At 46.2% G+C, this 15,114-nt stretch overlaps 1 protein-coding gene across 1 annotated transcript in view; it reads right to left on the bottom strand.

The window, feature by feature from the left end:
- The window catches only part of ARL8B (ARF like GTPase 8B), a 38,342-nt gene extending 24,249 nt beyond the window's left edge, over positions 1–14,093 (bottom strand). Inside the window, exon 1 of the mRNA XM_075938703.1 lies at positions 13,841–14,093. Coding sequence (XP_075794818.1) covers positions 13,841–13,963 — 123 coding nt within the window. The 5' untranslated portion in view covers positions 13,964–14,093. The remainder of the gene's footprint in view (positions 1–13,840) is intronic.
- Positions 14,094–15,114: the final 1,021 nt, after the last annotated feature.

Genomic DNA, 15,114 nt, shown 5'->3' with positions numbered 1-15,114 from the left:
GGACAACAGAACAGTCAACTAACCAATAAGAATTCATGGGGGTAATGGACTATTCAATTAACCAGTATTTAACATCCCCACTATTCACCTCAGCAACACAGGTCTGAAGATTGGAAGCTTAACTACTGAGACATTAACACCAAGTGAGAGAAGTTTGGTTTATAATGTTCCTGATAAAATATTAACTGCCATTAGAGATGTGTGTTCCTTGCATTATTTTATACTTGAGCATTTTACAGGTAGTACTCAAGTTCAATCTTACCTGCTTCATTTGAAGTGAGATAGCTACCGATCACTGTTGGAAAGAATGAATTTAAGCCAACAGCTAACGTGTCTCATTTCAACACAAAGGGACAGTTCTAAAAACTTGTCTACATGAAGTATGTGATCTGTTCTCTTCAATTCTAATGTCTTTGTGCCATAGAACACTATCAAAAATGTTATACCCAAAATAGCTGAACAGCAACTATTTAGACATTTGCTTAATACAAGGTTTGCTGGCAACACTAGGTTCTCGCCCAACATTTACTATACAAGTCTTAGTGCAAAACCATGTTCAGTTGTAAGTAACTTCTTACTGAAAACTTGCATCTCCACTTCAAGTGCTGCACACCTCCACAATATGAAAAGTACTGCAGCTACCTATGTATTAGAGATGCCTATATATCGGGGGGAGGGGGAAGAGTGGCAGAAGCTAGTACCATGGGGAGGAAGCTTTTAAGCTGCCCCCCCCCCCATGAGCAATAGATCCACGTAGCTGCCTGACACCCCCCCTCCCCGTGCTGTTGAACCTCTGATAAAGGGGGGGCTGGTACACACAGGAAGCTGGCTTTCAAGCCAGCTCCCCACATATATCAGCTCACGTGACCCCCTTCTCCTCTACTTCACTGAGGCAGCAGCAGGGAGGTAGAAACAGGCAGGAGCTAATATGCATGGGCTACGTCTAGATTGCATCCCTTTTTCGTAAAAGGGATGCAAATTAGATGCATCGCAATTGCTAATGAAGCAGGGATTTAAATCTCCCCTGCTTCATTAGCATAAAAATGGCTGCCACTTTTTTCAGCACAGAGCTTTGCTGGAAAAAAGCGCCAGTCTAGACGCGGATCTTGCGGAAAATAAAGCCCTTTCCAAAAGATCCCTTATTTTGAGAGAACGGATCTTTCGGAAAAAGGCTTTATTTTCTGCAAGATCCATGTCTAGACTGGTGCTTTTTTCCAGCAAAGCGCCGTGCTGAAAAAAGCGGCAGCCATTTTTATGCTAATGAAGCAGGGCAGATTTAAATCCCTGCTTCATTAGCAATTGCGATACGTCTAATTTGCATCCCTTTTTCGTAAAAGGGATGCAATCTAGACAGCCATGGGGAACCAGCTTTTAAGCTGGCTCTCCTTGCATGCTGGCTCAGAAGCCACCTCCTCCTACCCCCATGCTGCTGCCTATCAGAGGCAAAGAGGGCAGGGGAGGGAAGAGGGGCACTGCTATGGAGCAGACTGACTGCAGCATGCCCAATTTTGTCACAGACAGAGGATGCTCTGTGGATGTTGGCTCACCCTCTGTGCATTGGGAGACCCCCTGGACAGAGGCTGCTGCCACACTGCGCTGCTGCCTCTATTAGGCAGGAGCCCGTCTGCACAGCGAGCCTGTTTTTAAACCAGCTCCCCTCACAGACCAGCTCCTGCTTGCTACCCTGCACTGCTATCTGGTAGAGGCAGCAGTGCCGGGGACTCCCCAGGAGTGGGGACAGAGCAGATTGGCTGCTGACCCCACTCTGGGGACTATCAAATAGAGATAATATTTTGTGCAAGTTACACAGCTATTCAATTAATTGCTATTAACATCCCTAACAAGCAGTAGACCGCAGTTAGAACACTGGCTACATTTTAGATGTGCTAGTGTTTTGTCTGAAGACCACTTTTGGGTGCAATATGCAACTCCAGAATATGATCTTAATATAGCTAGCACACTGCTCTAGAGCTGGTACTCCTTGCTTCTGCCTCACCAACTCATTTCACTTTTTAGCATGAGATTAGTAGTAATGCAAGCAATAAACCAAATAAAGTTCATCTACAATATCTGTGTTCAAGTTTGAAGCCACGTGTCTTTGCCACTGTCAATATTCAGACATTTTTACTTTGTTATGGACTACTGAGAGTGTTAACTCAGAGCTTCAATAGACATGCCATAGCATAGTTTTATCACAGTCTAAGTCACACACAAATATAAATGAACAACAAATGGTCTGGTAGCACTTTATAGACTAACAAAACATGTAGATACCATCTACATGTTTTGTTAGTCTATAAAGTGCTACCAGACCATTTGTTGTTTTAAGTTTATCCTGTACAAACTAATTTGGCTACCTCCTGAAGCTTCAGCACACAAAGTTTTTGTACTGACTGGAATACTTTAAAGAAACCCTGAATACTTGTCAAAAATCAACTAATAGTGATTTTCAAACTTTTGATCTCATGACTCCGCCAAAGAAAACTGTTGATGCCTGCAACCCAACATAATTTGACTCAAGTGTAGACTCCAGAGTAGGGCTGAGGATGAGAGCTTCAGGCTGTAGGACAGGGCTCTGTAGCTGGGACTGGAGAGGCTTACCTTAAGTGGCTCCCAGTTAGTGGTGCACTGGGGTGCCTGACACCACAGGCCATGCTGCCTCACAGAAGCAGTAAGTAGCAGGTCCCCAGCCAAAGGGAATGCAGAGGTAGCGCTCAGGGCAGGGGCAGTGTGCCGAGCCTTATCTGTTCTTCCCCACACCCTCTCTCACTGGCCACTTCAGACTGCTCTGTACCCCAGAGGTCCCGGGACAGGCAGGGAGCCTGCCTTAGCACCCTGACTTGTCACCCTGTAGCAACAGGACCCAGTCCCTGACATTCCATGACCCAGTACTGGGTCACGACCCTTAGTTTGAAAAAAGTCAATGAGCTAATTGACTGTGTGACAGTGCACAAAAGACTTCCATTTCAAATAACTGAATATATTACTGTAGCTGCCACAAGCTTAAAGGTAGACACCAGTGGTTCCCCAAAAGCTGTGGGTTTGTGCAGCTGTTCAGGAGAAATTCAAATGCTGCCCAGCTGATAAGAGCACTCACAGCTAGGTTTTCTTTCTATTGGTGGTGCATATTCACACAAGCCTTTATAGACATCAAATGATTCTGTATATGGATAGAGAAAGGTTAGAGGGAACATTGGTGGACACTTGCTTCAAGGCTAAAGAACACTTGGTTCTAATTGACAAAGTACTGCTCTGTTCAGACCCTGAAGGAAGGTTAACATTTAGGTCAATACCAAGACTGTTGATTGCTGCTTTAATCATTTTCTGATATTTAGATCTCACTCTGCAAGTTTCTGCCTCTATTCAAAAATAGAGAAATACAAACCCCACTCAAGTTTTATACCAGATGCTAGAAATGACACTAACAAAGAAGGCGGGACTGGAATTTTATTCTTTGACTTTTACTATTGTGTAAAGCAGGGTTTCCCAACCTATGGATCACCAAGTAGCTCTGCCCTCCCTCTCCTGTTTTTGAATTGCCTTGGGCCATCAAGTCTTCTTGAATGGTCAAAATAGGTCCCCATTAGGAGGAGGTTGGGAACCGCTTGTGTAAAGTGAGTACAGTGCAGAAGTTATATTTGTGGATCAATAATATTTGAGCATGGCTACAGAGCAGCTCCTTTGGATGAAGCACAGGCAAAAAAAAAAATCTCAATCTTTAGTTTCCTAAGGAATTAAAAAAATGCTTTATCACCAAGTTTTGCCATTGCACAAGACAGATTCTTATCTACTAATTAGGCTAACTTGCTCATGACTTGTCTTCTAGACAAAGGTAGTACAACTCAATGACATAATGAAGCTTGGGTATAGATTTTAATCCAAAATGCACCTGGGTCCACCGAAACTGAGACTCTCAAGATTGCTTGCATTTGCCATAGAGAATTCATGCTGATGTCTCTTCTCAGTCTAATAAGTATTGTAGTTAAGTTTTCCTGGGTACCTTGAATTTATTGGCTCTAGCACTTCACAAATATAGTTTAGATTTTTAAAGAGTCCTTTGCTACAGAAAGAGCCTATTTAGAGACAGTTTTAAATACCAAAGCCATATTGTATACTGACGAAGGATGTTAAAGACTAGTGACTATCTGATAAGAAAACACTTATTGGATAGTCTTTTGACTAGTTGGTAGGCACTTCCGCATTTCTCCTTTGAAAAGTACAAGAGTCCCTACTGGGGCTCTTGTACATTTCAAAGGAGGAATGCGGTACTCTGTACAGCCCGGGACCAGCGGGAAGGCCCGCTAACTATGGGCTGCACACGGGTGCCTTCTTTGAAATGCACAAGAGTCCCCAGCGTAGGCTCTTGTGCATTTCAAAGCCATGGAGCCTGGGATCAGAGAGGGGACTCCCCAGCTGATCCCAGGCTCCCACGGCATTTTCCCCAGAACACAAGATCAGTTGGGGAATCCCCAACCGACCCTGGGTTCTGTCCCCGGCTGACCCCCGGCTCCCCATGGTATTTCCCAGGAACCTGAAGTCAGCTGGGGAGTCCCAAGCTGACCCTGGGGCTCCAGGAAGCTGCCCCTTTGAATAACACAGATGTGTGGTTTAAAGGGACAACCGCCAAACAGCTAATCCAGACATCAGCTGTCCCTTTGAGCCACGCAGCTGCATGATTCAAAGGGGCAGCTGCAGGGAGCCCGGGATCAACTTGGGAGTCCTCTGCTCATCCCGGGCTCCATGGCTTTGAAATGCACAAGAGCCCCTGCTGGGGACTCTTGTGCATTTCAAATAAGGCACTCCCGTGCAGCCTGTGGTCAGTGGGCCTTCTTTGCTGGCCCTGGGCTGTATGCAGTGTTCCATATTCCTCCTTTGAAATGTACAAGAGCCTCAGTATGGGCGCTTGTACATTTCAAAAGAGGAATGTGAAAGTGCCTATCGATTAGTAGACAATTTTCATCAAATACTCAATTAATCAACTCATGGCCACTGCATCATGCACTTTGAATTAATGAAGCAGATACAAAAACCTTTTAGATGTTAGCTTAAAACCTAATAAATTAGAGCCAGTAAGATTGAACCCACCATGTTTCAATTGCTTCCTGTTATGATGCCCTCATAGGATTCAGAAACTACCTATTGGTAGAGACTCCCTTGGTATCCACCGAGATCCAACAAAGAATATTTCTCTAACAGCTATAAAGTGGGCTGCCATGAAGCCATGCTCTTGGAAAGTTTAAGCACATTAGTTTGAAATGTGCTACAGCTATGCTGACCATACATCCTGAGTTTTCTGGACAGTCCTGAAATTAAATACTCTCTCCCAGTGTTCCCATCAAATAGTGAAGTAACCTAGAAAGCCCTGCCAAATATTTTACTGCTTGATGGGAACACCAGCTTGCAGGGAAGAAGCCATCAAGAAATGCCTCCTTGTGGTTTCTCCTTGCATGGCGCAGCAGCCTCCTTCTGTCCCCACTCTACCCCACAGGAAGAGCCACTGGAGCTTTGCTGGTGAGCAGCCAGGCTGGCTTCCAGCCACCATGCCCCATGATGCTTCACCAGCACACAGCTCTTTCCCCAGGGGACTGCCTAGCAGGGCCCCCAATCTGGCAGCACCATCTCCCTCCTCCAGGCTGCTTGTTCTTTGTTAAAACAGCTGCTGTTGCTGGGGATGTCCCAGACAAGACCAAACAGAGCCACTCCCAGACCTCTGCACCTTGGAGCTGCTGCCTCAGCCCCAGCAGGGGCCATGCAGAGCCGGGCTGCAGGGTGAGATGTGCTCAGGGTTGGCAGGTGCTCTCTGTGCACTGCAATTCTCTCCCACTGCCCCACTGCCAATGAGCCTGGTCTGGTGTGAAAGGTTGGGGTTTCTTAACCACCACTCCCAAGCCCTCTGAGTGGAGAGCTGGTACTGCAGCCTTGCAGCTGTAACAGGATCCCTACTGCATAGGGAGGCTGAACTCCCTCCCCTGCAACCCCCCAGGGGAAGCATTCTGTGCAGAGGCTTTCCCTGCTGTAAGGAGGCACAAAGCCATATAAACATCCTCCCCTCATGCCCAGATCCGCACACTTCAATCCCCCTCACTCACTTCCCTTCCCCTGCCAAGACCCCACACCTCCAGCTTGCTCCAACACCCTCCCTTGCTCCTGCACCCTACCCCAAGCCTCCTTCTGCATTCTCCCTCCTGGCCAAACACCCTCCCCCCAACCTGCTTCTGCACCCTCTCTCCCTTCTGCACCCCATCTCCTGCCCAGATCCTGCACCCCATCGCTATCCCACACATTGAACCCTTCATTTCTGTCCCCAACCCAAAGCAAAGGGGATCCATAAAATCCACTAATCCTGGAATCCAAGAAAGTAATCTGGCCTATGGGAAGAGTTGGTGTTCACAGGGAGCTGATTTAACCTGCTCCTGCCTGCTTCCCCTACACCTGCACTACTGCCTCTGTGGAAGGCAGCAGCGTGGAGAGGAAACAGGCAGTTCTGCAGGAGCCAGCATATGCAGTGAGCCTTAAAAGCCGGCTCCCTATGCACATCAGCTGCCTCCTTCCCCTCCCTGCACTGCTACCTGATACAGAGGCAGCAGCATGGGTGGAGAGGGGCTGTAACCATGAGGGTTAACCTGTGAGCCCAGGCTCATCACGTAACCATGTACAAGCTCACATCACTACTTCAGAGCCCCTCTTCCTATCCAAGTATTCACGTGAATCTTAGTCTACCCAGATATTTTTAATTGTATTAGCCCAAACTCTGCTACCATTAATCTGTGACCTCAGATTAGGAGACTATCCCTGATATCCTCATAGGTTTGAAGGATGCCTGCAGTGTATGTCACTTCTTATTACCCTTATGATGCTGGGTAGATGAAATCTGGATCATCCTGATATGGCCTAACTGGGCCTGAATATCCATCCTTTGGGAAGTGTTTGATTCACGTAGCATCTAAAGATTCCAGATACAGATCAGGGCACACTGCTAGGTACTACATAGACCAAAGAACGGAAAAAAAAAATCTCTGCCCTATGTAGTTTATAGTCTGTTAGTTCATCCATTTTAGAAAAGGCGTTTAATGCACTTTCAGACTGCAGACACTGTAAGGGAATGTCTAGACAAAGTCATTTGTAGAAAGTTTGAACATCTACCCTTAATATAAGTGGGAGGAGAAACTTATGAGTGATTGGATGATGGCTTTGCTTATCATGATGGTGGACAGGGCTTGGCAGTCCTGAGGCTCACTTCTAGTTTATGTCTTCCTTTTCTAAAACTGTATGCCTCAGGATTTCAGCTGGCAACCTGCAAACATCAGGAAGGGAATCTCCCCATGCAAATGTTTTCTAGTTGTTTGGTTTCATCTCCCCTCAAACTCAAAGATGCCCAGATTCAGCAGGCCAGGACTCCAAAATGGCACTAAGCATTCTCTTGGGTACTTGGTTGGCTGGTGCTTGCTCACATGCTAAGGATCTAATTTATCACCATGTGAGGTAAGGAAGAAAACTTCCCCACAGACTGAAAGTGACCACAGGGGCTTTCCCCTCTTGTGCAGCATGTGGATGTGGGTCTCTTGCCATGATTATCTGTGTGTCTCTCAAATTGTTTCCCTGACATTGTGGGGACCTCAAGCACTAGTACACCATGGTCCCTCCTATTGCATCTAGCAGAAAATCTTATCCCCTGTGGGCCATAATAAATACTTTGGTCCAATTTCAGTTTGGGGCTTCATGTGAATGTGGATAGTGATGGGGGCCTGCAATACTTAGCAGACAAGACTAGATCACGTGGTGGTCCCTCCTGGTTTTTAACTCCATGACAAACTCACAGGGTGAGACTGATAACTGAAGGCTAAGACCCCTTCCATAGCTAGAGGCTGACAATGCTCTTTGAGTTTTGCTCACAGGAAGTCCCAATAGTTTAAGTTGCCAAGAATCCAGAAACTAAGGCCTCAAAATTCTCATTAAAGGAACAATGTCAGATAAATGTTGGTGTTATGTTTCTAAAAAGAGGTTCTTAATATTTTATTATGGGTTTAGACTTTTTAGAGCTCAATTTAAAACTTCTCCATAACATGCTATGCTTGGACACAATACTGAAAAGGAGGAAACAATGAGTCTGTTTAATTATCTTCATTCTGCACTGATAGTTGAAGCAGCATGAGTCATTTTCTTAATGTCTTTTTAAGAGCATAGTTTCAAATGTAGTAAAAAGACAAAGTGTAAATCTTAGAGGAGTATATACTTTCATTAACAGTTGGCTACTATTAAGCAGAGATCAGAACATTTGGCAAGTACATCTGGTATTAACAAGCTGGATCATATATCAGGCAGTCAGGCTTCAGATAACAATGTGACTGATTTTATTGCAAGATACAATGCATGAAGTAGCTACTGAAAGCTGAAGCTCAAATGTAGAACCTGTATTCACAAAGATGATTTCAAGCATTTCAGGCTTTGTACAATAAGAATCAGCCCAATTGAAATTTGGGTTTTTGTTGTGTCACATGATTAAGGAGATGGGTTGCCTATTCAGTTATAGGCACAGCATGACTTGCAGCTTTCTGACAGTAAGTCTGATTAAAGGCCTGTTGACAAACATTTACTGCAGAAATGCAATCAGCAGGAGCTACTTGGAGCCAAACAGGCTTCAGTGTCTAGAGAACAGCAGTTCTCAAATTAAAATCCAAGACAAATTCAGTTAGATTGTATCTCCTTACAATGCAGTGGAAGACATTAAGTCTAAAAGGCATATGCCTCTTTGAATTCTGGAAAGTATGGGCCCATGATGGAATGATGCCTTCCCTTGTGAACAGGTTTACTCATGCACATGGAAAACTATACTCAGTGTGTTCGCATTTAATTGAAGGGACTAAAGTGGAACCTTTAAAGAAGCTGTCTGCTTCATTACATTTTCTGCTGCATGTGGTAGCCAAGTTCAATCTGAATAATTTTTTTTTTTAGTCTAGTTATAAACTCTTAACACTAAAGAGGTCCAACTGGAATTTATATACCTAGTGCAGAAGATATGAGCCATAGTAGTAAGAGACTAAGTAGCACAGATGGAAGCTGTTAACTATAGGAAAAGGAGGGACACTGCTAATAACACCTGACCTAGAAAGTGCACCAAATATAATAGTTTCTGTTGCAAAGAGATATAATGGCAGTCCCCTCATAAGATGAGTAACTGGCACTAAACGTTTCACCAGATTAAGCCAGACAAATCATTACAGAAGCCTATTTGGTACAACAAAACTTCATGTTTGTCTACACTAAAAAGTAGTGAGGGACTGGGTTATAACAATTGCTTTTGTAGAGAATGTGTGTTCTCCTCCCCTAAGCCATACAAAAAAAGGTCACTGGACATGTAACCAATGCTAATACTATGTACCTACAAAACAGACCACAGATCACAAGACTTTTGTATTTTAGACAGTATCTTCACCTTAGCATCTCAAAGTAGTCAAGTGAGCTGTCCAGATCCTTCAAACAAATCTACTGCTCACCCATCTCAAAACTTTTACATGTGGCACTGCAGAACAAGCAATTCTGCAGAAAACAGAAAAAGCAAGAAACAGAAAACAAGCTGAACACTACCCAATCAGGTAAAGGAAACATGCTACATTTGAAAGTTCTTCTTCACACAGCGTGTAGTCAACCTGTGGAACTCCTTGCCAGAGGAGGCTGTGAAGGCTAGGACTATAATAGAGTTTAAAGAGAAGCTAGATAATTTCATGGAGGATAGGTCCATAAAAGGCTATTAGCCAGGGGATAAAATGATATCCTTGGCCTCTGTTTGTCAGAGGCTGGAGAGGGATGGCAAGAGACAAATCGCTTGATCATTGTCTTCGGTCCACCCTCTCTGGAGCACCTGGTGCTGGCCACTGTCCGCAGACAGGATACTAGGCTAGATGGACCTTTTGGTCTGACCCAGTATGGCCATTCTTATGTTATGTTGTAGCATGGGCCAATGGATACTGACTCACAGTATTCAGATGTGCAAGTGAACACTATTACTCAATATGTTTACCCATATAAGTTTAGGTGCTTTAAGGCCAAAGACTAAGCAATTGTTAGTAAGATTTACATTCTTTTGATCTTCAAGTAGTCGACACAGGGTACACCCTTTTGCCTTGAGGTGGAAAGTGTTTACTTAACATTTCTCCTCCCAGTAAGTGGTACTTCAGCCAGTTATGCTATCTGTTCTTTCATCTATCATGAACTCCCACTACAGTACATTTTACAGTACTAGGTATTCATTGGATTTTTCTTTCAAACTTTGTGGAAGGGGAAGACCATTTAAAAAAAAGTGTCACCAATTGGCTTGGTAATCAGAACAGGCTCCAATAAAGCTACCACTAAGTAGCAAGAATTTATTCCATCTCCTTTCCAGTTTATATGGACAGGAAATTTGAATTCCAGTTTCCTTGCACTGGGGCTACATCCAGACTAACCCCTCTATTGGAAGAGGGATGTAAATGAAGCACTTAAATCCTGGCTTCATTTGCACTTTCAATATCCTGCACTTCATTTGCATAATCACATAATGGTGCTCTTTCGAAAGAGCGCTTTTTCAAAATTGAAGCTGCAGTCTAGACTCAGTTCTTTCGAAAATGGGGTGCTTTTTTGAAAGATTCTGTAAACCTTATTTTTTGTTTAGTTGTTCTAGCCATCCACAGATAGGGTCCCAAGGCATGGTAAAGACAAGCATTGCAGGGCCTGCCTTAATCTGTTCAATTATTTTATCTCTTTGCTTTCAAAAGGTGAAACCTGGGAGTTTCACTTTGAGTACTGCCATCTTCCCTACCAAAAATACTCCCCACAAACTAAGGCTATGTCTACACTGGCACGATCTTGCGCCAGAGAAATGCAAATGAGGCTAGCATGGAATATCGCTGAGCCTCATTTGCCTATCTAATAAGTCACCTTCTTGCCACTACGCTGATTATTTTCGGGAATAATGGCATTGCGCAAGAGGGTTTTTCTTGCACAAGAAGAGGCAGTGTAGACAGCTCCTTCTGGCGCAAGAGCCTCTTCCGCAAAAGTGGCAGCTCATTAGATATGCAAATGAGGCTGTGATATTCCACACTTAGCCTCATTTGCATATATCTGGCACAAGACTGCGCCAGTGTAAACATAGCTTAACAGTTTTGTTGACTAAGCATATCTGAAGGACTAGACAATGTCTGAATTTAAAGAAGAAATGTTATCCAATGAGTGGAGTGTCCTAGTTATACAGTACAGTAAAACTCCAACTGTCCATCATCCAGTGGTCCGGCACTCCTGATAGTCCAGCACCAACTGGAACCTGGAAGTGCTCCAGCCAGCCCGACAATGGAGCTGCTCTGCCCTGGCTTCCCCAAGTTTGCCACTGGTCAGTTTCAACAGCAGTGGACTTGGGGAAGCCAGGGGCAGAGCAGTTGGGGTGCTGCTGCCAGGTTGGTCCCACAGCACCACCCTCTCCCATGCTGTGCAGTTCCCTGCCAACTCCCCCTCCCCCCCCAGGCCCCTCATAGCCCCCCTTCCAGTACTCCAGCATATTTGATAATCCAGCACCCCCTGGATCCTAAAGGGGGCAGATTATCAGACGTTTGCTGTATTAGCATGACACCAAGTTAGAGTGACATTGTTGATTAGGCAATGTAACTGTCAGAACTGTTACATTTACTGAGTAAGACCTAAATTCTTCAATGACATTTACTGAGTAAGACCTAAATTCTTCAATGACATTTGCAAGTTGAAAAGTTTCTTTTCCAACATGTTAGCCAAACAAAACTCTGATCAGGGTGGCATGCACAGAGTAAAACTTACACATTGATCTGAGCAAAGCTTATCCTCCATAAACAAACACCACCTCTGAAATGTACCGACACTGTCAGGGGACCTTGAATTGTTGTATTAAGCCTTGCATGCTTTCAGGGACAGTCTGGTCTACTGGACCCGATGAATATGCTATCTGAAAGTTCTAATACATTTGAAAAACAGCCACAATACTGAATTAATGAAAATGCTTTTGGCAGAAGAGTGATGAAAGTAGTTGAAGTCATAAGGACTATCCAGGCTTAACTGAACATACATAGCATAAAATCTGTGTGGCTGTACAAGAAGTCAGACAGTTTCCATTCTTCTGCAGCCAAAAAGTTGGTTTGTGTCACCCAAGATAAGAAGCTTATCTAACTTGCACTCAAGAACTCAGTGCATCAAGTGATTACCAAGTCCACACCAGACTAGCTTCCTACCTCAGTTTCTCTGTATATGACTTTGACTATCAGTTATGTCCGTTACTGCATGTGAAGGAAAACCAACTAAGTCACATGCATCCTTTCCCAACTGTAGTATCGAATGCCAATAGCAGAGCCAGAGGAAATTTACGCAATTTAGTGGTCCAAGCAAGTCATTCAATTTGTCTCCTGCTCAGCAACAGTCACAATCAACCTCACACAAGAGGCATATTTATAACTGGTTTAGTAAATCCATCAGACACAATAGTGAACCGCAGTTATTTCCTTCAACTATTCAGAAAGCGAATGCCCTCTAGAACATTCTAACAGGAAAAGGTATAGATGGATTAATTCAGAGTATTTTCAGCAGCTGAGAATAAGCAACAGAGTGCAGAAACAAGAGAAGAGTGCAGAGTCAGGAGCAGGACTTTTATGACAAGAGAAAGCAGTTAAGCAGATTATTGGCAGCCCATCAGAAATAAAATGGAAGAAAGTGGTTGAAGACATTCTTCACATCATGTGGTCATTAATATAGTTTGCCCACCCACCATGACACAGAAAGGTGTTCTAAAACCATGTCATCAAGCTAGCCTGAGTCAGTGATTGGCCTGTGTACACATCAAGCAAACTATGCTACATTTGTTAGTACAGGAAGCACTGTTCTGTAGCTATAGTTCTAATGAGGACATCTCAACCCCAATAGCCTTTGTTTTACAGAAAATGCATGAAAGGATCATCAGCAATAAAGAGACCATTATTACAGTCAGTATTTTATCCCACAAAGCTCAAAACACAGAATGTCCATTTTACACTACTGTACTTCTGTATCCCATTTGCCTGGATGCTATCTAGGACACTGTGCCAGGAACTATAAAATGCACCAAGACCTGTATGTAACAGATTTGCGAGAACTGTAGACTATGGCTAATTGCAAACCCAATTTAAGCTCACACAGGTGGATACCAAATCTCATTCAGAGATCACCACCACCATCTCATTACTAAATAATAACATTGTAGCAAGGCCTGTAGGAGCAGCTGGTAGGAAGCACTGCTCTCCCTACCAGATAGACTAAAGATTTCCATTGGCCTCACTGCAGCATCAAGGCTGGTCATCTACTGCAACCGCCTGTTTCGAGGGTTGGCTCTTCAGACATACCCTAATGTCACTCAAAGATGGCCCCACTCCCAAAATCCACCCTTCCCACATGCAAACCAAAGCATCATCCGCCAACCACGGGTGGAAACCTGCACGGCACTCCACCCTGCCTTAAGGCTGGCAGAGAAGAGCAGCTGGCTCAGCGTCCCCACACACCCTCCAATGCCAGGCCTGTTTAGCACCCAAACAACGCATTGGGGGACAAACCTAGGGACCCGGACACCCTCTTGCATTCTCCCCCCCCCATTACCCACACGGGACAGAGAGGCCCCCAGAGCCCAGCGGGAGCCAGACAGACAGGCCCTGGATCACCCCACCCCGAGACCCCGAAAGACCCCCGGGGCCAGCCGCAGGGCAGGGTCATGCTCCCCCCTCTCCCCAGCACGCGCCCCCAACACCGAGACCCCCCCCCCATGGGAGACGGGCCTAGGGACCCGCCTGACTCCCCCTCCCCGGGCAGCCCCGCCGCTCACCGCGATGACGTTGACGAAGGTGGTCTTGCCCGAGTACTGCAGCCCCACCAGGGTGAGCTCCATCTCCTCCTTCCAGAAGAGCGAGCGGAACCAGTCCAGCAGCCGGGACAGCAGCGCCAGCATGGCGGCGGCGAGCCGGGCCGGGACCCTCCGGCACGAGCGCTGGTGGCGGGCTCTGGCGGCGCGAGCTGGCGGGCTGCGGCTCCAGCCAAGGCCAACGCTGCCCTGCTCGCCGCGCCGCGGTCATATGACGGCTCGGCTGCCGACCCACACGCCGGCCTGCCGGAGCAAGAGCGGCCCCCGGCTGGCAGCCGCCGCCAGCGCGGCCTACGGCGCCCCCTGCCGGCTGGATGTCCGCTCTGCGCCCGGGGAGGACTCGCTCTGGCGCACCGGCCCGCTGGGCTTGGGCAGGGCAGAGGGAGCGGGGAGTGCTGGAGCGGGGGCGAGAGCGGTGACAGCGGCTGGGGCAGGGCAGGGGATAGGCAGGGCCCCCATAGGCGGGGGGCACTTTAAACGGGCGTGGGGCGCGCTCAGGCTGCAAATGGTGGGATTTGGGGGCGGGGCTGCTGTGAGCCAAAAAAAAAATCTGCTTGGGGACTGAGGGAGGGAAAAGCACAGAGCCTGGGCAGGGACAGGGGATTGTCCCGAGCCAAGAGGCAAGGTGAGCGGAATAGAGGCTGGAGCAAGGATAAGGGATAGGGCCGGACTGGGGCACGAATAGGAACTAGGACAAGTCAGTGAATGATGAACGCTTGGCTGTGCCCTTTTTGCGCCCCACTGCCACCCTCTACCGTCAGCCTGCTATATATCCCCCCCAAGCACCCACAGGGCTCCACCTCCAATACCTGCACAGTTCCCATCAAACCCATACTAGGGAGTAGAAGGGTTCGATTTTTATCCATCCTACTGTGTCAGTTTCACTGTGGCTGTGTCTAGACTGGACAGTTTTTCTAGAAAATCAGCCGCTTTTCCGGAAAAACTTGCCAGTTGTCTACACTGGCCGCTTGAATTTCTGCAAAAGCACTGACTTCCTACTGTAAGAAATCAGTGCTTTTTGCAGAAATACTATGCTGCTCCCGTTCGGGCAAAAGTCCCTTTTGTGCAAAACTTTTGCGCAAAAGGGCCAGTGTAGACAGCTGAGATTTGTTTTCCGCAAAAAAGCCCCGATTGCCATTTTCGCGATCAGGGCTTTTTTTCGGAAAAGCGCATCTAGATTGGCCACAGACGCTTTTCCGCAAAAAGTGCTTTGGCGGACAAGCGTCCGTGCCAATCTA

Source organism: Pelodiscus sinensis, chromosome 11 (genome assembly GCF_049634645.1).
Source record: "Pelodiscus sinensis isolate JC-2024 chromosome 11, ASM4963464v1, whole genome shotgun sequence".
Taxonomy (NCBI): domain Eukaryota; kingdom Metazoa; phylum Chordata; order Testudines; family Trionychidae; genus Pelodiscus; species Pelodiscus sinensis.
Note: the sequence above shows the minus strand (reverse complement) of the source record. Positions and strands in the feature narration are given on the sequence as shown.